This window comes from Passer domesticus, chromosome 2, assembly GCF_036417665.1.
Source record: "Passer domesticus isolate bPasDom1 chromosome 2, bPasDom1.hap1, whole genome shotgun sequence".
Taxonomy (NCBI): Eukaryota; Metazoa; Chordata; class Aves; order Passeriformes; family Passeridae; genus Passer; species Passer domesticus.
The window spans coordinates 33,075,085-33,096,891 of NC_087475.1; the positions used below are offsets into that span (position 1 = coordinate 33,075,085).

The 21,807-nt window shown below is 43.8% G+C and overlaps 1 protein-coding gene across 1 annotated transcript in view; it reads left to right on the plus strand.

Annotated features, from left to right (window-relative positions):
* Positions 1-2,422: 2,422 nt before the first annotated feature.
* GABRA5 (gamma-aminobutyric acid type A receptor subunit alpha5) overlaps positions 2,423-21,807 on the plus strand; it is a 56,245-nt gene continuing 36,860 nt past the window's right edge. The window contains exons 1-6 of the mRNA XM_064408154.1: positions 2,423-2,871; positions 3,502-3,556; positions 4,183-4,335; positions 12,259-12,380; positions 14,177-14,244; positions 14,356-14,576. Coding sequence (XP_064264224.1) covers positions 4,250-4,335; positions 12,259-12,380; positions 14,177-14,244; positions 14,356-14,576 — 497 coding nt within the window. The 5' untranslated portion in view covers positions 2,423-2,871; positions 3,502-3,556; positions 4,183-4,249. The remainder of the gene's footprint in view (positions 2,872-3,501; positions 3,557-4,182; positions 4,336-12,258; positions 12,381-14,176; positions 14,245-14,355; positions 14,577-21,807) is intronic.

A 21,807-nucleotide genomic window follows, 5' to 3' on the forward strand; every position in this document is an offset into this window, starting at 1 on the left:
GACCATTTTCTAACACAGTGAGAAGTTGGTGTGTGTTTGCCAGTGAGCTCTCAATCATGTGCCATGGTAAAACTCACAGCCCAATTTACCTGCACTATTGTTTCAGTCCCATGTAGAGGACGATCGACCTCAAATGCATTCATCACTGCGAATAAGTGACATTACTTATGGATGGAGAACTGTCAGAGAGGGACCATGCAAACTTCTCCCAAATTTGAAAGAAAATCGCTGTATGGAATAGCCATGTTGGTATTTTGCTATACACCAGCACAGAGAACAATCAACCAAACAAAACATTTCCCTGACCCTAATAGAATGCATTTGATTCACATACTAAATTCAAGGTATCCTATAAAACGTGACGAGGAGGCTGAGGATCCAAACAGGGTGTGAATCACGAGGGAGCGCCTGAAGAAACACGCAGCGGGGGACGCACGATACCGCTGCCTTCACATCAGCGACCCCCCTGTCGCAGGCAATAACCGCGGTCACAGGCCAAAGGCAGTGTCCTGCCGGGATCCAGCCCGCCAGCCCGCGCTATCGGCGTTGCCCAGCCCGGATCGTGCCCACCGGCGAGCGCTGCGCGGCCCCCGCCGCTGCCGCCCCCGGTGCCGCCGCTTGCGTGGAGCTGTGCTGCCCTCCGGCGGCAGCGACAGCGGCGGCGACAGCGGCAGCGACAGCAGCAGCCCCTGGCCGCGGTGGCCCGGCCGGGCACAGGGACACGGCGGCAGGAGCGGTGGGCTCGGGTGGAACGCCGGCACTGCCCAGCTCGCTGTCTCGCCCAGTGAGGCGCTTTCGCGGTGACCTTGCCCGCGGCAGCGGGTGGAACCGGGTGATCGCTAAAATCCCTTTCCCACCCAAACCGTTCTGCGCCATTCATCTTTTCTTTTTCTTGAAGATTTCCTTAAACGTTTTCTCGCTGTTCTGCTCGCCCAGTTCCTAAACGCTCTCTCCCTTTGGTGTCGAGAAGCGGATCTGCAGCATATGGCTTCGTGGAGAAGATGCAGGGAGTCAGAGGAACCGAGACTCAGTTCTGCTCGCCAGGGAGCTGGAGCGGGAGGCCGAAGCACACAGCTCTCACCTGCTTGCACTCAAGTCTAGGCCAATATTCCTACATATCTCTTTTGTAAAATTATTTAAAGATCACATGTTTTTACAACATCACCTATATAGAGATATAAATAGCTTGTACTATAAATCAAAGCTCTGTAAAAAATGTGATTTAAACACTCCTAGGCATGAACATTATAATGAGAAACTACTGGCGCTTCATACTACTTAACTCAGATATTTTTAAGCACTGGGAAAGCTGTTCTGATAGCAACATTCATTCACAACTTCATATTTATTGAAGTCACTAAGGAACAACGAGGAACAACGTATGTCATTGGCTCTGCATTCAAGATCATAAATCATTGCTGTAAAACGAACACAGCTAAGCACCAGATATAGAGCCATTGAACCATAGCCTGGTTTGGGTTGAAAGGAACCTTTAAAAATCATCTAATCCAATCTCTGATGAGTCTCAAGGGAATATTGAAGAGAGGAATTACAAAGAACTGTCCAAGAAAAATCCTACTCAATTGATACTAGGAAAATGATTCAATGCTTACATAGAAAATTCTCCCTGGTGCAACATATTAGGTGGGAAAAAAAGTAAACTGAAATTTCTAAGGACCATTTTTTAACTCAGTGCAGACTGTGAACTAGGCACACATAGAGCAGCACCCTCTGTGGCAATGAACTACAGAACCAATCTTGATTTCAGTGGAGGGATTAATTCCATAGAGCTTTTATACAGATACGGGAAAAAAAACAAGTGCTTCATTGATCCATAACGTTGCCTGAAAGACATGCACTACCTCATTAGATCTGATAATTTAATAACTGAGTTTGGAGTGTTACTTTGAAATACAGTCACAGCAGTGTATACTGAAATAATATATTATCACGTGTAAAATGTGCATGCTGCAAAACGTTGCATTCATCTCAAGGAATCCCCAGGAACTGGGACTATACAGCTCATTTCATCTTTCACGTAGTTCAAAAAGAACCCGCAAGCAGTACGTTATATATGTGGCTTGAACATATAGCGAGTGTGATGCTCCTATCATTGAGGCTGTGAAACAATGCATCCATTTTTCAGGAATAGCACCACACACAATCACAAGGAAACCTCGAAGTTATTGCAGGTCTCGTGGAATGATATATATATATATATATATATATATATAAACTGTGGATGTCTAACATTGAGGATGTAAAATGAGACTTTATGTTGTGGACGTAAGCCTACCGCTTCAGCATTTAAGAGCTATGATGGTTTAGGTCAGGCCCACTGGAAGAGGAGCATAGGTAAGATCTGGGTATGTAGGGGTGTGTTTATACATAGATACGCTAATACACGTGTGGTGCAACGAGCCGATACACGGGCAAGCCTCGACCGTGCTGGGTGCTCCTGCCCCACGGTCACTCGACACCTGCACGCTCGGGCAGTGGCAGGGGCTCCCCCTCCCCGAGGACAGTCGGTGCCGGCCGGGCTCGCCCGGGACTCTGCCCCGGGCGCTGCTCGAGGGAGCCCAGTGCGGGGAGCTCGGGGAGCCGCTGAAGCCTCCCGGGGCTGCGAGGGGTCCGGGAGGGCTCCTTGCCGGGAGGTGCCCCGGGTGCCCGAGGGCCGGGCGCGCCCCGCACACCGCCCCGCGCTCCCGGCCGCGGGCTCCGCGCGGGGGCGGCGCGGGCGCGGCGCTGCGGCGGGGCCGCGCCTGCCAGCGGCCGGGAGGCAGCGCCGCCGCTCCCGCTCCGCTCCTGCTGCCGCTCCGCAACTTTCGGGCAAGCACTGCCCCCTCGTCCTCGTCCCCTCGCCGGCGGCTGGTAAGCGCCGGGCTCCCGCGCCCGGCCGGGCAGGCGGAGGGCGGCGGGGAAGCCCGGCTGCAGCCCCCGGGCGGGCACCGCCGCGCACATGGCCGCGGGAAACTTCGGCCGGCGCACGGGGCGGGGGCAGTGCCGGGGTGCCGTGGGGACCGGGGAGGGGAAGGAGCGGCGGAGCGGGCTCGGGCGGGCAGGTGCCACCCTCCGCCGAGCGGAGCGGAGCGCGTCGCCCCGGGCGCAGTGCGCGGGAGGCGGCGGCGACTGAGCGACGGTCTCCGGACAGGTGCGGGCGGGTCGGGGCTGCGGGAAGGGAGCGGCGGCCCCGCGGTGCCCGGTGCGGAGCGAGCGGGACCCGGAGCGGGGCAGCGCGGACCGGGCGGGGGAGCCCCGGGGGACGGCTTTTGGTTCGGGCGTTTTGCCTTGCGGCTCCGGCGGGGTGGGAGAACAAGTTGCTGAGCGATGTAGCACGGGGGCACAGGGTTCAGGTGGAAAACCCAGGCAATTCCCCTCTGGGTGTGTTTTTGAGGGCTGTTTTGGGGTTTTTGTTGGGTTCGGGGTGGTTTGTTTGTTTTTTGTTTCGTTGGCTTTTGGGGGGTTTTGTTGTGGTTTTGGTTTTTTGTTTGTTTTTAATAGGGCACAGAGGAAAACGTTAGTGCACAATGCTGAAATTGGTGATCTGGTCGCTGAGGCAGGTATCCAAAAAGCAGCAGTCGCTGGAGCAGCTACATTACTGTCGTTCTTCGTGCTAGCGTGAGGTTTATGTGCCTTTGCGAGGAAGGTCACTTTTTACCCTCTTCCTCCCCCCGCCCCCCCCCCCCCCCAACAACCCACCCTCCTTTTGCTAAGCCGTGCATCAGCAGCATGAATTCCAAGAAGCAGTAGGTGTTTCTTGGCATTTCAACTGGGATTTTGGAAAGGAAAGCCGGGTATTTAATGGGAAAAAATTGCGATGGAAGGAAAGGATGCGGAGGCTGCATACAGCCCTGGGTTTGCAGGCATGTGGAAGTTGTTGAAATAGGTAAAGGGTTGAAATTGGCATTTGGAAAATGGTGGCTATTTTTTTAGTTACTTGTACCACAGATGAATACTGGGAAAAGCTGGGCCACAAAGAATTTTTCCTGTTTTGCAGTTTGCTGACAGCAGAAGGTAAAACATGTCCTTGAAGATACACAATTTTACATAAACAGCTGATGTTTACATAAGCCTAGATAAGTTTGTGAAAAACGCAGATAGCAAAAGATGCGGTGTTAGCTGAACTCCGCTATCCTGCTCTCTGTCCACGCAATCATTTATCAATTTTTTGTATTGTTGCAGTGTAAGAACGAAGTGAACAGCTGCACCTTCACCAAAGCAACCACCTGCGTTCCTCTTCTCCTCTGGAATGGACAATGGGATGGTCTCTGACTTTATCATGATCAAAAACTTCTTCCTCTTCTGCGTTTCCATGAGTTTAGCCAGCCACTTTGGGTGAGTTGCCAGTTGCATTTGAATTTCTGCTGTGCTTTTTTAAGGAGATGAGAAACCTTGGCTCCGTGTGGTTCAGAGCAGCTGAACAAAACAAGCGGGCTTTGCGTTTCATCTTAAGGTGCTGCTTTCGGGGGGAAGGGAATGCTTTGCTCTCTTGTGTCGGCTCTTTATGCCTGCTATGGTGACACAGGGAAAGGCTTGTGGGGCACAAGGAGCTCAGATCAGGCCTACAGCTGCTGAGTGCTCTGACCTGGGTTTAGAACAGCCGGGGGCTGTGGTCCCCTCTGCCCCTGTGTCTGTGATGTCGGGATCTTGCACCTTCCCTCTCACCTGATGGGTGCTGGTTATAGGCAGTAGTGCAAAAAAAAGCCCCAAAGCCGCGATAGTGAGACTTGATGCATGTAACTAGCTGGTACAGGCTTTCCTCCTGATTGACCTAAGATAGTGACTGCTCTAGAAGGATGTCTGAGTTGGAAACTTGTTAGAATAATTAGAAATCATGTTTCCCTGCAGCATATAGAAAGGAATCCCATTTCCTTATTTTTGCTTTGGATGCTTTCCTGACAGTGATATTCTGAAAACTGTATCAAAGAGATGCTCCAACTGTAGGTCTCAGAAAATAAAAAATAAAGTCAGAAACCCTCTATTTACATGTTTCCCTATACCCAGAGACCTTAAGAACTTTCTGAATATGATCTATACAATGGAACCTGGAAAAAGCATTTTGCAAGTGCTTGGGAAACGTAGGTTGATTCTTCTTTGTGGAGGAGAACAATTATTTATGATTTCACCAGAAAAAAATGAATCCTCCCAACATGCTGATTCACAAGCGCACCCATCAATTCCTTGCTATAAGAAGATACAAAATGGAGATGCAAATCAGTTTCTGATTTCAAGCAAACGGATTTGTTCCAGATTGGAACTAGGAGAAAGACCAAACTTTGAGTGGTGATGTTTTTGCTGTATGCAAAGCTTAGCCTGGTATCCAGCACGTGTCCCGTGCAGGTAGGTGGAAGCCTGTAACCTCTGAGGTTTCTATGAACAGTTGAAGGACTGCACTCTACAAAGGATGCAAAGAGTTGCACACTCACCTATTCACCTTGGAAAAACCTGGTCCTTCTTTCACCATGGTCTAAGGCAAAAGTGTCCCAGGATTTTGTGACAGAATTTAAGAGGGCAGAGTGGGACTTGCTTTAAACTTGTCTTTACATTATTGTAGTTTGACAAAGTATTTCCACATTGAGAAAATCTTGGTGACTATAACAACTTCTTGGTTGTTCGTCATCCCTGCAGAAGGCAGCATATTGCAATAGTTGAGTGTGACCTGCTTGGTGTGTGGGTCTTTTAAGTGTGTATCTCCTCTAACAGAAGAATAGATAGATGAGGATTCAAAAAACCCAAAAACAAACAACCCAAAACCCAGACGGTTTAACTCTTTCTTGACTCCAGGGCAAATACGGAATCAAAGTCCCAGGTACAAGTCAGTGTGACCTGTAACCTGGCAGATAACCAGAATAGGACAGTTAGAGGAAACTAGGACACTTGTTTTCTGCAAGTTAGTCAAAAAGCTTCTGTGCACTAAAATGAGATCATCTCATAAATTCCCCCACCCCACCCCCCTCGCCCCCCATTTCTGATCCAGTAATTTTAGTCCAGGCCTGCAGAGATAAGCAGCTCCAATTCACTGCACCATTCACACACTGCCTTAGGGCTGAATTTTGACCCTGCTAGAAAGACAGAGGATGCTCCAGTGCTTCTGCTTCAGAGGCAGAAACAGTTTCAGAGTGTAATTTGCTAAGTGCTTTGGGACTGACTCTTCAGGACGGAGGAGTACAATTAACATGTAGGCTGCTGTATTAACTGCAGGAATCTAATACTGATAACACTTGCTGTTGCTACCAGATTCTTCTTTATTAGCTTCATCCATGTTTCTACTGCCCTGTTATATTGCAGTGAGTTTTGCAATGTGCTAGATAAAAGTGATTGGTCAAAGGAGTACAAATTAAAAATCAGAATAGTGTAGGACATTACAGATGAAGGCAGATAGTTTTCTATAGTTCTCCATAATCATTCTGTATTTATATTAAATCATAAATATGGTTTTTGCTGACATAGCCAAAGCCACCTTGGGGGATTTTGATGCAAAATGCCTGGTAACATAAACAGAAATTATGTATCTCAATCTACTAGGCTACTTGAGAAATCTCAGCAAAAGACTGTGATTAATGTTAAACATAAATGTGTAATGACTATCGAGAATTATCCACATTAGTAGGCAGTAGAGGAGGATTGTAGACATAATTGGTAGCAGCTATCTAAAAAAAAAAATCACTGAATTAAAATGCAAAGATATAGATGAACTGAGAAGAGGTTTTGAACTCCCCCCCTCCTGCTTTTGCTATAACAGTTTTGTGAGTCTTCTTCTGCAGAAATGGTCCAGCACGAATCAAAGCTTTTTTCTAGTCTGTTTGAATTCAGCCTTGAGTTGTATAATGCTCTAACAAGTTAGGGTATTTTACCTAAGCATTTCAAGGTACCTCACAATTGTCTCAAAAGAAAACATTAATAATAAAGCTAGAGGACGATTAAAAGTAGAATAAAGCCATGAAGAGTATTTACAGGTGAGATAAAACACTGCTTGTGAGCCCTCAGGGTGCCCAGGTAGTGGCAGCCCTGTGAGGGTTGCTGCCACTACCTGGCTGCTTACACACAGCTCTCCCTGAGATGTGGTAGCCCGTGGCTGGCCCCAAGCTCTTACTTTGCAAGTCCCAGGCAGTCCATGGGGTCACACTGGTGATGCACAGTCCTCGTGTGTTTGCGTTGTGGATGTGCAATTTCAGAGATCTGTCTAAGAGCCAGAACCAACAGGGATGGACCTTGTTCATGTACCCACAGTATAGTTGCCATCTGCTAATAATATTTATAATAGCAGAAACACAGAGAACAGAAGATCCCAATTATGTGTAGCCAACGCAGCACTTCTCTGTACACTCTGAAGAATTCAGTCCATGGTGTGTCTGTATTTTCACATACTTCTCCAGCTCACAGCCATTATTACTAAGACCATAATCCTGCTATTTAGGCAAAACATACCTCTCCTTCAGGCTGTTATTTCAAGTTAGTCTCTGCAGCCCTAAGCAGTTTGTTCTGCTGGGATACCTCATTTCAAGTACTTGTGATGCTAGGGAGTTCTTCCTCATATTTTTAAAGACTAATTTTGTAAGAATTATTGTATCTTTATGCAGTCATGCTTGTCTGTTTATTTTTTTATTCTTTCTTCCTTTCAATCTTCGTATCTCCAGATAGCTTTTTGAACCCATTAGACAATTTTAATAACTGGAAAACTAAATTGCTATCTGGAACTGCATGCAGGAGGCAGACAGGTATCAGTCAGTCCTGTTCAGCCGAACAGCTGTACGGCTTCAGCATCTCTGGCCTGCCAGCTGGCCAAAGAGCAGGAGTGTCCCCCAGGCCATCCAGCTCTGCCTGGTGCAGGAGAAGCCCTGGCATGCAGTACCTCCCAGTGAAGCTGCAGGTCAGTGACCTGGGGAGCTGAGTGTGCTGGCAGGTGTTTAAGGACCCTGGAAGCAGTTCAGGACATCAAAAGGGGCATTAGGATGTCGGGGGATAGGGAGGACTGTAAGATGTCACCCTGTGAAAAACAGGCTTTCACTGCACTGCTCACAAATTGCTCCTTCCTGAAGGCAGTAAAATACTGCTCTTGCTAAACAAAAGAATTAAATTATTTTTTAAGAATCTGAAAATAGTTTTAAAATTTCATCATTTTAGTCAGTCTTCTGTTCTAATCCGGTGTGAAAGAATTGAGTCTTCAGTGCACAAATTCACAAAATCAACATTTTTAGATCTCAAGAATCCATACCGAAGGAGTGGCAAGAAGCTAACTTAGAAAAGTAAATATATTTCCTTTGATGCCTGGCCACCTGGCTTTATCCAGAAGTTTGTGTTCTCCACTGTCTTCCGCAAACTGTTAATTTGTCTGAAGTTCAGATATAATTGCAATCCTATTAAAACAAGTTATTGGAAACACTGCTCTTAAAAGAGAGAGAGTAAAATACATCTTTCAGTAGTAAAATACTCTTCAGTTATATTTTCAGAAATTCTTACCTTTTCTTTTTAAAGAAGTTTTGGGAAAATCATTAAATACCTACCATACTTTTTCCTCTGATCACAGCTAACTTGTGAGTAGTACCTACCATGATTCTGACTAGATGGCAAAAAAGACAATGATGTTAAATTATGAAGTCATCAGAAGAGGTAGCTGAGCATCTTTAGAGAGTTATTACATTTTACACTGATGGGCCCCTTCTGTGGCTTCTGATTTTTTCAGTTACCCTAAAATTGCAATATTAAATAAATGTGATGAGAAGTATTCCTGGTTGGTACAGTTTATGTTCAATAATGAGCTTTAAATGCAATTATCTCTGAATTTTCTTAGCATTTCCCTAAGATGCTTTTATAGGTTTATTTTTATCCCTAACTGAAAATTTCTGCTATAAAAACATTTTTCACTGCAGAGAGGCAATAATGTGCTTACCTACTAATATGTTGATAAAGCCTAATCCTTAGCTGTGTGGAAATAATTAGTTTAGGGTAGGTAGCACCTATTTCTCTCTGTTCATTGAGCTATATAGTATCTAATGTGTGCATGTAACTTTGCAAGTAGAGTTTATATGTCTTTTTACATGTCACGACAATCTCAGCCCTTACTCAAAAACATGCATTTCACCAGCAACAGCAATCTCAATAACAGAAATTACATACTAACTTTCTGTTAAGACAGAAAAAGTCACACTTACATAAGAGCAAACAGCAACCCATCTACAAATGCAACTTCACATAATACTGGCATTTCACTGAAATTCGGAATCAGATGCATTCTTTTTTGGGTGAAGTGATCTGCCAAATCTAAATTGGATTGCAGTTTTGCAGAAGTGCAGACTTTTTACTAGTCTTCACCATAGTTGTTTCTCCATCTTTTTCCTCTATTAATTAGCTTTTGTGGTTAAGAAATAAAAGTATTTCAGTGTATGGTGTGTGTGTGCTGTTCCTGTGAAAGACATACATAGCTGAGATAGAACGAAGTAACATCAGTTACTCTTGTTAGATTGAGAGGAGCAGTTCTGAGATTTAAATATATTTTGTCCCATCCCCACAAAAATAGTTCAATGGAAATCCTCCCTCAGAGTTCAATTGGCTTTGAATTCAGCTATAAGCACTAAAAATAACAGGCTTTTTAAAGAGCAGAGAAACTAGTGAAGCTTTGTGTCCTGTGCCCCCAGCACTGCATCTTTGCAATAATCCCAGCTCCACATTTGATATCCCTTGTTCCCATCTCCCATTGCAACACCTACATTTTACCTGCACTGTCCTTTTCTCCCAAGATCTTTCATAATGACCTGCAAGTCTTCTCCATATCTCTTAACTGTCACAGAGGAGGGGGGCTGGTCTTACTGAGGCTGTTTCTGAGCTACATGCATACTGAGTGGCCCAGTCATCCAGCCAGAGGGAATAGGTGACTGCTAACCTCACATTTTTACTTAATGAGGCACTAATTTAGATTGCTCTCCCCTTGTCTAGTCACAGCTTCTCATGAAAGTTGTAGGAATGAAATGAAGTTTGATCTCTCTGCTTCTTTGTCAGATGCAGCGGAAAATGAAAATGGGTTCCTACGTTGATATGGTGTAGCAGGCAGACAGCATGATGCATATCTCTTTCTTATGAAAAAGAAAAGATAAAATAGATGAGAAGAGTCAAAAATAGTATTCTAGGTGTACTGGATTTTTATGCTTTATACTAGGATTTTATCAAAGCATTCATTGTGGTTGCTGCATTTAAAGAAATTCTCCAAGTTCTGTCTCCTGTTTACATTTGTTAGGCTGCTACTTGTGTATATTCACTTTTAAACGGTGAATCCCTTCAATTACAATTGACAAAAAAGTGTACAGTCTTTTTTCTGGAATTGTCCAGCCTGAAAACATTTCTAATTGTTTCTGTAATCAGTTTGCAGCTGCTGGATTAACTTTTTTCTTGTCTGCCTCAGTTGCTCACTAGATACTGTTGTCACAGCAAAGAAAACAGAATTAATTTGGTGTTTTGACCATGGAGATGAAAAACAGGCAAGTTTGTGGCTATGCCTCTACCTGCAGTGAGCAGAGATCCTTGGTGGCCCGAAGGCCCCCAAGGCTCTGCAGTGTGGAGCTTGCTGAGGGTTGCAGAAGTGCCAGCTGCACTTAGGTCATAAGAAACCTCTTCAACCAGGCATTTTCATGGGCTTTGGTGTTTCAGGGAATCACATCTGTGCTCCCTTGACCTGTCCTTACTCCCGTGTCCTAAGAGGCTTTGCAATCCCTTCCTCTTTCAGCAGAAGCATACAAACTGTAAAGGGAAGAAGGGCAGGACTGGGGGTGCCCGAGTCTGTGAGGGCATACATGGCTGAGAGCAGCTTGTTCTGAGCTAGGTATGGTGTCATTAAAACTTCCAGATGCACTACAGGGGTGTTATTAGTGGAAACCTTATGCAGGTAAAACCAGGTTGAGGTCCCTTTTTCTTTCTTTGTATGAATCCTATTCTGTTAGGTAAGGCAACCACATATGTTACAAGTATTCTTCAAGGAAAGCTGTTCAGAGAGATGCTGAGAGCTTCTCTTATTTATTTACAGATTTATTTTCCAGGGGACTGGTAGTAAATAATCATGTATTCTTTTTTTTTTATTATTTTTTAAATATCTGGATGACTGTCTCCTATCAAGTTCAGGTTGCTGAGTGTAAGTTATTCCTGCCTGCTGGCAGGGTGCATGAGGCAGGGAGCAGTTCCTGGGGGGGCGGTGTGCCCTGTCACAGCTGGAGGATTTGCTGGTGATCTCAGCAGAGGCTGAATCATGAATAAGTGCCTAGCATGAGCTGTCTTAAGAGATGTTCATTGCTTGCTGCAGGTGGAGCACGCTTGTGGATAATCTCCCATGTCTATTCTTTAGGTAAGAAAAGGCATTAATAAGCAGGGGATTCTCCTAAGCATCTTTAAATGAAAATCAAACAGATTTAAAAATGTGTGTTGTTAGTTGTGCTGTGAGCAGCTTCCTAGGTCTGAGCCATGGATAAAATAATGAAATAAAAAAGAGTTTGGAATAAAAACAAATGTGGCCCAAAAGATATGGAATGAGGCCCACTACACATTGCTGTTATTTGCATACTACAAGGGAGAACTAATTTATGCAAAAGAGAGAGGAGGAGTGAAGAACTGTGTTTTCTGTACAGCAGTATGTTTTTCAGATACCCCAGTGATACCCCAGTAGGATTTTTCAATGTAGTGGGAGTTTGTTATCCTCAAATAAGGTCACAGTTCATCCTTTGTTCTGGCAATAAATTATAGAAACTTTGAAAATTAGAAGCTATTTGGCATTTAAAGATTGAACAGCACCTTCAGGCATACTTGAAGGTGCATCTCCAGGCAAACCTGTGCTTCTCATGCAGCTCCCCAGCCAGCTGGTGTAGTTCCCAAAGAATGGATAGCTAACCCAGGGAAAACCAGTAACAGTTTTTGGCAATGCTGACCTTGCTCCCTGCCATGGATGGAGCCACGCCAGCACTGGGGAGGTGGTGGGGCTGGTTTGGGAGCAGGGGACAGGGATCTGCCTGTGCATTATGGGCAAAGATCAAAGGGTTCAGGTGTCCCCTGGTCCTTCATCCCATGGTTTTACCTCCATGGTGTGGGTCCTTCTTTGGGTCCTCCTCCAGGGACAAGTTTATAGTAATGATGAAACAAATGGCTGCAGCTCCCTGTACTGTTCAGGAGCTGCAGGAGAGGAGACAGCCTTGGAGGCTTCATCACAAAGTTCCCTTGAAACTGAAGCCCCTTGAAACCAGCATGGCTTTTGACATGTTTCCTTTTGTTTGCATAAAACAGCTTTTCACAAACGCCAACACCATCAGTAAAAGAGGAGGCCAATGATAACATCACTATATTCACCAGGATCTTGGATGGTCTGCTGGACGGCTACGACAACAGACTGCGCCCAGGACTGGGAGGTAGGATAATGTGTTGTCCCCTGCTAGACAGGAGCATTGTCTACATGTGCCCTCTCAGCTGGGTACCTGCTCTTAGCTGTGACAAGGGACCTTGTGCTTGATTAACTAAACTAAGTCCAGAAAGCAGATTTGTCTCCTAGCAAATGGGGCACAAGAAAAAGATTACTGAAAGTCGTGTTCTTCAGTCACCCAGGTCATCTGAGGTTGGCTTAGGAGACCATCGTGTGATACATTTTTTTTCAGTAATTGAATATAGTTTGGGTTTTTCTTTCTGATATTTCCTATAGGAAATATCAGAAAGGTGAGCAAGACATTGTGATACTAGGTTGCTGCAAGATTGCCTTACTGGTCAGCCTGTGTAAAATTATGTTGGTAATGCATATCTCTCTTAAAAACAGATCCTCAAATGATCCATATTTAGACAAGTACAGCAAATCTGTATTGATATGTCTTTTTGATAACCTCTACAGCAGCTATTTTAAAACCATAGCATGTGAATAGTGGTTGCCATCCTAACCTTGTTGAGCCCTCCTTCAGCTCTCTTTCCCCCAGATTTCTCTCATTTTCTACCCATGTGTAAACCATCTGTTATGTTTCTTCCTGGCCCTTTTTTAATCTGGCTACCCCCACCCCTTCCTCTTGTGAGACCAACACATTGCTTTCATCCCTTTCTCTCCTTCTCCTCTCACTTTACACAGAGATGCTTGAAAATAGGGCTCGATGCTTTTTATCTTATATAACAAACTTCTGAAATTTTTGCCCTTAAATTAAATTAGACCTGGATTTGAAAAGATGCCAGAAGGATTTAGAGACTTGAGGGTAGAAATAATTTGACCTAACTTCGGACATGTCTGATAGATGTCTGGAATCAGGCAGATCCCCCAAGCCAGCAGAGGCAGAGGGGAGTAGGTCCTTCCAAGATACACTTCATGTGATCCTGTGGTAGGTATTGCGTGAGTGCTGGCAGTGTTAACTGACAACCCAGAAAGCCAATTCCATCCTGGGATGCATCAAAAGAAGCGTGGCCAGCAAGTTGAGGGAGGAGATTTTTCCCCTCTGCTTTTGTGAGTACTGTGTCCAGCTCTGGAATCCCAGCATAAGAAGGACATGAACCTGTTGGAGCGAGTCCAGAGGAGGCTACTAAGATGATGAGAGAGCTGGAGTACCTCTCCTGTGAAGACATGATGAGAGAGTTGGGGTTCTTCACCCTGGAGAAGAGAAGGCTCTGGGGAGACCTTATAGAAACCTTCCGTTGCCTGAAGGTGCTTAGAGGAAAGAGGGAGTGATAGAATGAGGGGTAATGGTTTTAAAGTGGAAGAGGGTAGATTTAGATTAGGAAGAAATTCTTTACCTTGAGGGTGTATGAGGCAGTAGAACAGGTTTCTCAGAGAAGCTGTGGATACCCCATCTGTAGAAGTGGTCAAGGTCAAGGTTGGATGGGGCTCAATGAAACCTGATCTAGTCAAGAGTGTCCCTGCCCATGGCAAGGGGTTGAAAGTAGATGATCTTTAAAGTCCCTTCAAACCCAAACCATTCTGTGTCTCTATGATCAAAAACTGTCAGTCAGAGGAAATGCACCCTTGAAGGGCTGGTTTCTTTCTGTTTGTAAGAACAAAGCCTGGACTCCCAAAGGTCAACAACTGCATTGATACACGATGAGATGCCTACTCAAGCATGCTCTTAATTTCAGTCTTTCGGGGATTTTTGAGTGATTCAAAAATTAATAGAAATAAACACTGCCAGTATGTATTTGCATTTTAAAGCCATTACTGATGTGGAGCCTGTGTTTATTACAGAGAGAATAACTCAGGTGAAAACAGACATCTATGTTACCAGTTTTGGTCCTGTGTCAGACACAGAAATGGTAAGTTAGCATGTGGCTGCCAACTCGGTTGTATTTACTTTGTTAAAGTAATTTTTGGAACCATCATTTCTATTCATATCCTGCAATACCTTGAGTGTTTCTTTGTGCCAGGAATACACCATTGACGTTTTTTTCCGACAAAGTTGGAAAGATGAAAGGCTGCGGTTCAAAGGACCTATGCAACGCCTCCCTCTTAACAACTTGCTCGCCAGCAAGATCTGGACCCCAGACACTTTTTTCCACAATGGCAAGAAGTCTATTGCTCACAACATGACAACCCCAAACAAACTCCTGCGCCTGGAGGATGATGGCACTCTGCTGTATACCATGAGGTAATAGCCAGGGTTGATGTCTTCTGATGCTGATTTCCAGATAACTACAATTACTTGTGGGGACCATCACTTTCTCCATTCCTAGTAGAGCCAGGGAACCAATCTTTCACACATATTTGTATGAATATCAAGAAAAATGAAAAATATAATTGTAGCCTTCAAGTACAGATTAATTAGTAGCTTCTGAATGGTGCTAGTGCTTAACTATTTCTTTTGATTAAATGGAAAGCATATTCTCAACAGATTTGATGATTCAGTTCAGCTTTTTTAAGATGATCTGTTCTCTCTTACTGTTTGTGTTTGCAGCTGTAGTGCAGACTGCAGGAAAACAGTATCCAAGACCAGAAACTGAGACTTTGTTCTGGGGCAGTACATCTTGAACCCTTGGAGCTTTTGTTATATTATTTTTTTTATTAATTTGACTAATTGTGCTAAAAGGCAAATGATCATAGGGATAAATGACATGAGCTAGCAGCACTGTGAAGCTGCTTTAGCAAGTACAATCCTGCAAACAAAGCTGGGACATTATATTACCGAGGAGCAAATGGGTGTCTCAGATCTTCAGAGATGTATTCCTCTTCTGATTTGAGTATACTGCCAAGAATCATCATTGCATAAAGCAGATAGAAGATATAACATCAATGATTTTAGGTGTCTGAAATTCTTTTCAGGACAAGTCTCACAGCAGTGTATGGAAATTTGCTCATTAAAGGTAATTAGCCTCTAGTAATTAAGACTGCTGTCTATCTTCAACAGGGTTTTCCCCAAGACCATAGTCATATGGACAACTTTAAAAAGACATAAAAGGAAAAACCTACTGAGCAACAAAGGGTTATTCTGAACTTTCCATAAATGAGCCCAGAGTGGTGCCTGAGACCTTGCAAAGTGCTCAGGAGGCTGAATTTGGGCACTGAGGTGACTGGGTTTTCAGCAGGCAGCCCCCAGCCATGTGTGGGAAGCTGAGCTCCAGCCGGTGCCGTGTCCTGCTGTGGAGTCACTCAGTCCTGCCTGCTGCCAGGGCGAGTCCCAGGCTCACTCGTGGGCCTTGTGGTTAAGACTTAAGCTCAAGAGGATTATGCTTCTGTACACAGGGACCTGGAGCTTCTCAGGTTTTATTTCAGGTATTTCAGATATGTTTGAGGTTTTTGAGCCTAGTCTTAAATCCCTTCTTATGGGAGGAAAAGGAGATACAGGGTATCCTTATGTATGTCCTTACAACTTTAGATCATCCCAATTTTAATTGCATTAGCACTAAAAAGACATGATGGAAGTCATGTTTAAAAGAAGGAAAAACCATCCTAATTTTCTCTTCTATTATGTGTGTTGCTGTACGTACTAGCCCCAAATTAGTGATCACTGCAATAATAAACCAAAAAATGTGAGGATGCAAGGACACACTTAAAAGTCCAAATGGCTATCACAGAAACGTCACAAAAAAAGTTAGTAATGCCAGCCTTAAAACCAGTCTCACTGCTGCGTGGACTATGTAATTACCACTCCAGAGATTGCAGCAGTGGCAATTCCCCATTATTTGTGTAAATTACTTGTGTAAGTGGAGTCCAGATCAGACTCACATTCAGCCTGGAGCAGGACATGACGTTGTGGGGCAAATTGCACAATTTCCATGCAAGCACTGCTTTTTGCAATGTTAAACAAATGCAGTGAAATCCTGATTCATGAGGTGAGGAGCTAAGCCACCACAGCTAGCAGAGTGAGACCTGGGTGAACTAGACCTAGGTGAGCTCATCACTGAATCTGAGTTACTCTACTCAAGGTGCCTTTCTGGTGAAAATGGCACAATATTTTCAAGTCCCACAGGTACCCTACTGAGGAAAAGCTCAGCATATGCAGCTGGAGAAAAATATGGATGTGACACAGACTTTCACATCATCCCACTCAGCTCCTTTTCTCCTGATTTTTTGGGATTGATGATTTTGTACACTACAGAAAGAACAGAATGCTTTTGTAACCTAAAAAACCACACAACATAACTTTTTTTTTGTTAGAATATTGTCTATGGAAATAACATTTCTACTAACCACAGTATATGTGGTGAATAGATTGCAAAGCTTTTAAATCAGCTTGCTTTCCACTATTACAAGTAATGACTTTCAAGTGTCTATCCCTTCTGCTTAAACATGAGTCAGAAGCCTGCTTTTGTAACATGCATGGAGCTGTGCTTCTTTAGAAGGAGAGCCATTCTGTGCCACAGGGTAGCTTAAGGGTCCCCTCCCAACCTGTTCAGAGGTGACTGTGACAAGCAGCCAGCCCCTTCAGCTTCCTTGAGTGTTCTAACAAAGGGAACAGCTAGCAGAGTTACCTAGGATGGCTTTTCTTGAGAAGATACATAACACTGGGCTTTTTTTGGGGGGAGCTGCTTGTCTCAGTGGTAGTGCATTGTGAAGTACTGAGTTTCAGCTGAGGCTTGAGCCCCAGTTCCTGTAGCTCCCATCAGGCTTACTCAGTTCTCAGGATCTGGGGATGTGTAGACAACCCTCTGTTAGCTCTGCATTCTCCTCGTTTCCAAGGAGGAATTGCGAGCTTCCCAGACTGTACGTAGGAGTATTCTGTGTGGGGAGGATTGGACCCTCTGTCATTGACAGAGATGCCTGAATTGCTTTTGCAACCTTGCATCTGGCTGCCTGAATGAAGGGGAGGAAAGCAGCCGAGCCAATGCTGACCTTCCATCCTATTTCACTTCCAAATATACCAAGTATGAGCAGCTGAGCAAACTTCCAGCTTTAGTACTCGTCAGGACATACGTTTCCATGACACACGTGTTTACTTATAAAGAAAAATGTGCACCTCGCATATTGCATTTGACGATACGTCGTCTGGGTCGGAAGTTGATGGGATGTGTGTTGCTAGGGAAATCTGATAAATAGGCTTCTGTATACGTGTGCCATTAAAGCCCTTCTGTGTGAATACAGGAACACAACGTGTCCTCTAGACAGATTTCACAGACAGCCGTGTTCTCTGTGGGGAATGACTTAATAATTCTGCTTGTCTTTCACTTGGGAGGACCTATTAGTTTTATTTCACTAATGTGATTTACAAATGAAGCGCTCCTGAATGGAACGCTGCAAATTCTGTTTTGGCCCCTAGAGGGGAGTATTGTCTGCAGCTCCACTTTCAAATTTTTTACTTTTTTTTTTTTCCCCAGTAAAAACAGTGTCATAAAAAGCACTAGAAAGCATACTTCATATTTCACTAATATATATAGAAAATAGCTTTATGAATGAAGGTAACATTAGATGCTTTCCTTTTCAAAAATTAAAATGTATTCAGTTTATCTTATCTGAGAAATAAATATTGTAAAAAGTATAGAATTCGTTTATTTTGAAAAATCGGAATAGTGATTTTAAGCAACATTTTCAGGCTAAGAAGAGAATGATCATGTTTCAGTGAGCTGCTTTTTTTTTTTTTTTTTGCTCAGTGGGAATTGGCTGTAAAGACAGAAGCTTTGATAAACTTTGCTGTAGAATGCCAGAAAAAAATGCTGTGAAGAAAAGAAGCCAAAAATTATATGAAGTAGAGCATGCTCACTAGAGCTAAACTTTTGCACCATAAACTAACTTTTGGCCAGCAGCTTTTACAAATTTTTAAATGGTTTTCTGTCAGCTTGTAGATAGTGAAAAATTTTTCTTGTGCCATCACAAAAGCACTCATTAAAGCCCCATTCTCACTGTCAGTTTGAAAGGACCCCACATCCCTTTTTTTACCACCAGGGCTTCTACACATCTCATATAATCTGGGAATTTAAATAGGACATAGTCGTACATCTGAGGAGTGCACAAACAGATTTTTCCTATGTTATTATGGTGACTGAAGGTTGCCAGAGAACCTGGGAGAGTTTACAGTAAAATCTGTCCCAATAATTTACATATGAATAATTGAACAGCTGGAGAATGCAGACATTCTTCAGCATAGTGTTAAAAAAACTCCAAAATTTTTAGTACAGCCCTGACATTCTTTTGTCTTGTTCCAGAAAGATATTTACAGCTCAGCAATGTGTGTCCACTGGATGGCAGCATAACCATGCTGCTTGCTCTGCTGTGGTGCACACGCAGGCTTACCTAGGCTGAAAATATTGATTCTTACATTAGCACTTAGTGTTAAAATTGTATGTGAAAATGAACACGTGTCCTGGGTGCATGCTAGCACTAATTCTGCTCTTCCATGAAGGACTTGGATTAACAACCTAACCATTTTATGCTCTAGAGATATTGATCATAAAACCAGTTGACCAGAAGATATGGTGCTGCTTTTAAGACTTTTAATGGGAAAGCCAGGGTTGGTTTTGTTTGTTTGTTTGTTTGTTTGTTTGTTTGTGTTAAGGGAAATTTATTCTATGATAAATGTGTATGTTCTCAAGCTCTGACTTTGCCAGACACAGGTTTGCTAGTGTGCCCACGAGTGACAAGTGACCAGCAAATCTATGATTTAAAATGAATCTTCAGTTTTCCATCAGCCAGATGTCTAGATGGGAACATTTCTGTTCAATCTGAATGCATTTTTTCTTATTTCTTACATGTTTATCTACAGAAAGGTATCTGTCAGTGCTTTTTAGGTATTGTATAACTATTGCAAAAGTAATTACAAGCTATAAAGACATACAAATACGCATTTCCTTCGCTGTGTTAGACTTGCTGCATTTTCTTTTGTATTCAAGCTTCAACCTGCCTGAAGCTGGAAGGAAAAAAACCCCATGATTTCTTTACATTGGGCTGAATCTTGCAGAGTGATGAAAAATTGCCGTGGTGGCAAGGACTCTCAGCTGCTTTTCATCAATTCAGATTTTGACAGAGCGAGAGAAAATAGGGATATGTGAAGTGAAGGGCCCTTCCCTGGGGATAGCAGCAGGATTCTTGTTTAAACACCAAGTCTCTTGGTTCCCATCGCTCTGTTTTGGTTGCACATTGCTCTGTTTCTCAAAAGTTGTCCTTCAAGGAACCACGATTTGTTGTTTTAAAAAATCCAGGGCTGGAGTTACTCACGGGGAGAGGAAGGCAGCAGAGGAGACTGTGGTGTAATTCATTCAAAATGGGCAGTTATGACCAAATATAATCCCAATGTAGCTTGTGTGACAATGGCCTATTCTGCTGGTAATAAAAGTCTGCAGAGCCCCACAGAGATCTCCATCACAAAGATGGGAACTCACACAGCAAGGGCAGAATTGATTAAAAGACAAAACCCAAACCAGAACCGGCGTGTCCTTGGAGGAGGGGGATGCTTGCTTGGACTTTGAGGAGCTACAAAAGGTACAACTTTAGTTCCAGGTCTGTACTGAGCTCAGAGGCATACCCGCCTTCCCTTTAGGGTTAGCTGGTACAGTTTCTGCCAAATTCCTTTGTGTTACACCTGCCTTATAGGCATGAGCCAGCAGGGCTGGCATGCATGGATGGGGTGACTGAACAGAACCTGGAAGGAAGCAGTGCCCTGACAGGGAAAGCACAGGTGCTTTGGTGACTCTGTATCAGCCCTATCTGCTTCTGAATCTGGGGGCTTTGAAAGTACCTGATAGATGCTGAAGAATTGTTATGTCTCTGCTGTCTTTTTTTTTATTATTAGGGGAGGATAACATTACAGTGGACTCCCTGGTCATTTCACTTAGACTGAAATTAGTATCTTCATCTGCCTAATCAGAAAGTACATTATATTTGTTCTGAAACATCCAGTGAGTAATGTAAAATACACTGTGCTGTAATGCACCAGGCAGGGCGGGTGGGATTCACCTAATTCTGTTCATCTGTAATGTTGGTGACTGCAGCCAAACCTTTTGGATCAGATCTGTTCCCAGTGCAGGAGAGAGAATTTCTTATGGAGTTAGAAGTCTACATTATTTCAGATATCTGCTTCAGTAGTGAAGTTAAAAGAGGCTTATTTCTCTCCACTCACACTTCAGGGGTTCTTGTTGTTTTTTTCACAGTGGCAGACAAAGGAGGACAGTGTAACTAATACCTTTGTTTAGTCACATGAGTCCCATCTTAGTTATTTCCTTTGGTGTTTCCTACCTCCATACTCATGTAGCCTGGAAATTGGTAGTGTGCCAGCAACCTAAAGCTATGGGATGTTCTGGCCAGCAGCTGGTCCTGCAGCTGTTTTGTGGAGGACTCATACAGTTTCCTCTCAGTGCAACCTAAAGGCCAAGGTTGTGCAAGTGTAGCTCATCTGAACACTCATAACTTGGGTTCAGTCCCCTGCTTTGTCTAGGTGGGTGTAGGAGGGAATATAGTGTACCTTATGAGGAGCTCTGGAAACAAATGTCACTAGGAGATTTGGCCCTTCCTTCTCTGGGGTTGAACTGTTACAAACAGGTGATTATGCTGTAGCAGATGCTAGCACCGCTGGTGGTATAAATAGCAAACAGATGGTAAATTGAGGCCTTTTTAATGGCTATTTATGATGTTAAACAGCTGAGGAATCATAGGGCTCTTTTCCTGGAGCAGTGAAAACCCACAGTCTGAGTCTTTACCTGGCCCTTCATGGCTGTATTGATCAGGAGCATGTAGCATTTCAGAAGCAAGGCAAAAAAACCCAGATAATAACATCCTGCTTGGATGGCTAAATAACTTTCTTCATGTACCAATAAGGTACATACACATAGGGATGTACATACACATAGGTTTCCCTCTAATCCAAATCACTTCTTCCCTCTTTTGCAGAGGTGTGGGGAGCATTAATGTTACACAAAAGGCAAGAGATTATGATGAGACATGACCTTGGAGGTAAACCTGAGATGGATAAGAGGAAGCTGGAATTAAATGCAAGTGGCTGAAAGGAAGCTGTGATGGTTTTGAGCTCTAGGTCTGAACTGTGGAAAATAACCTAAGATTTTAGTTCTATATTTTGGGTTGCCAGCTCTTACTATCTCCAGATAATCCTTCCTACCTACCCTGCCATGTCTGTGCATCCCAGTCTAAATGTGAGAGAGCCCAAATGGGCTGGTACTGCCCATCTGGTGACTGCTCTTCCTCCTCATCCCTCCCCCCACTCTTACTTTCTAAATCCAGATAATTTTTCTCAGTAGAAAATGCCTGTCCATAGAAATAGAAAGGTTTTGTGAGCTGGGAGGAAGCAAAAAGATGTCTGTGCAGTGAGGTAGCCTTCATCCATGGAGGAACACATGCCATACTGACAGGCAGAAATTGAAAAACAAAAGCCCTTTTGGACAGTCTGAAAATCTGCACTGATCAAATTGCCTAGCAGGTGGTATCAAAATTGAAGGATA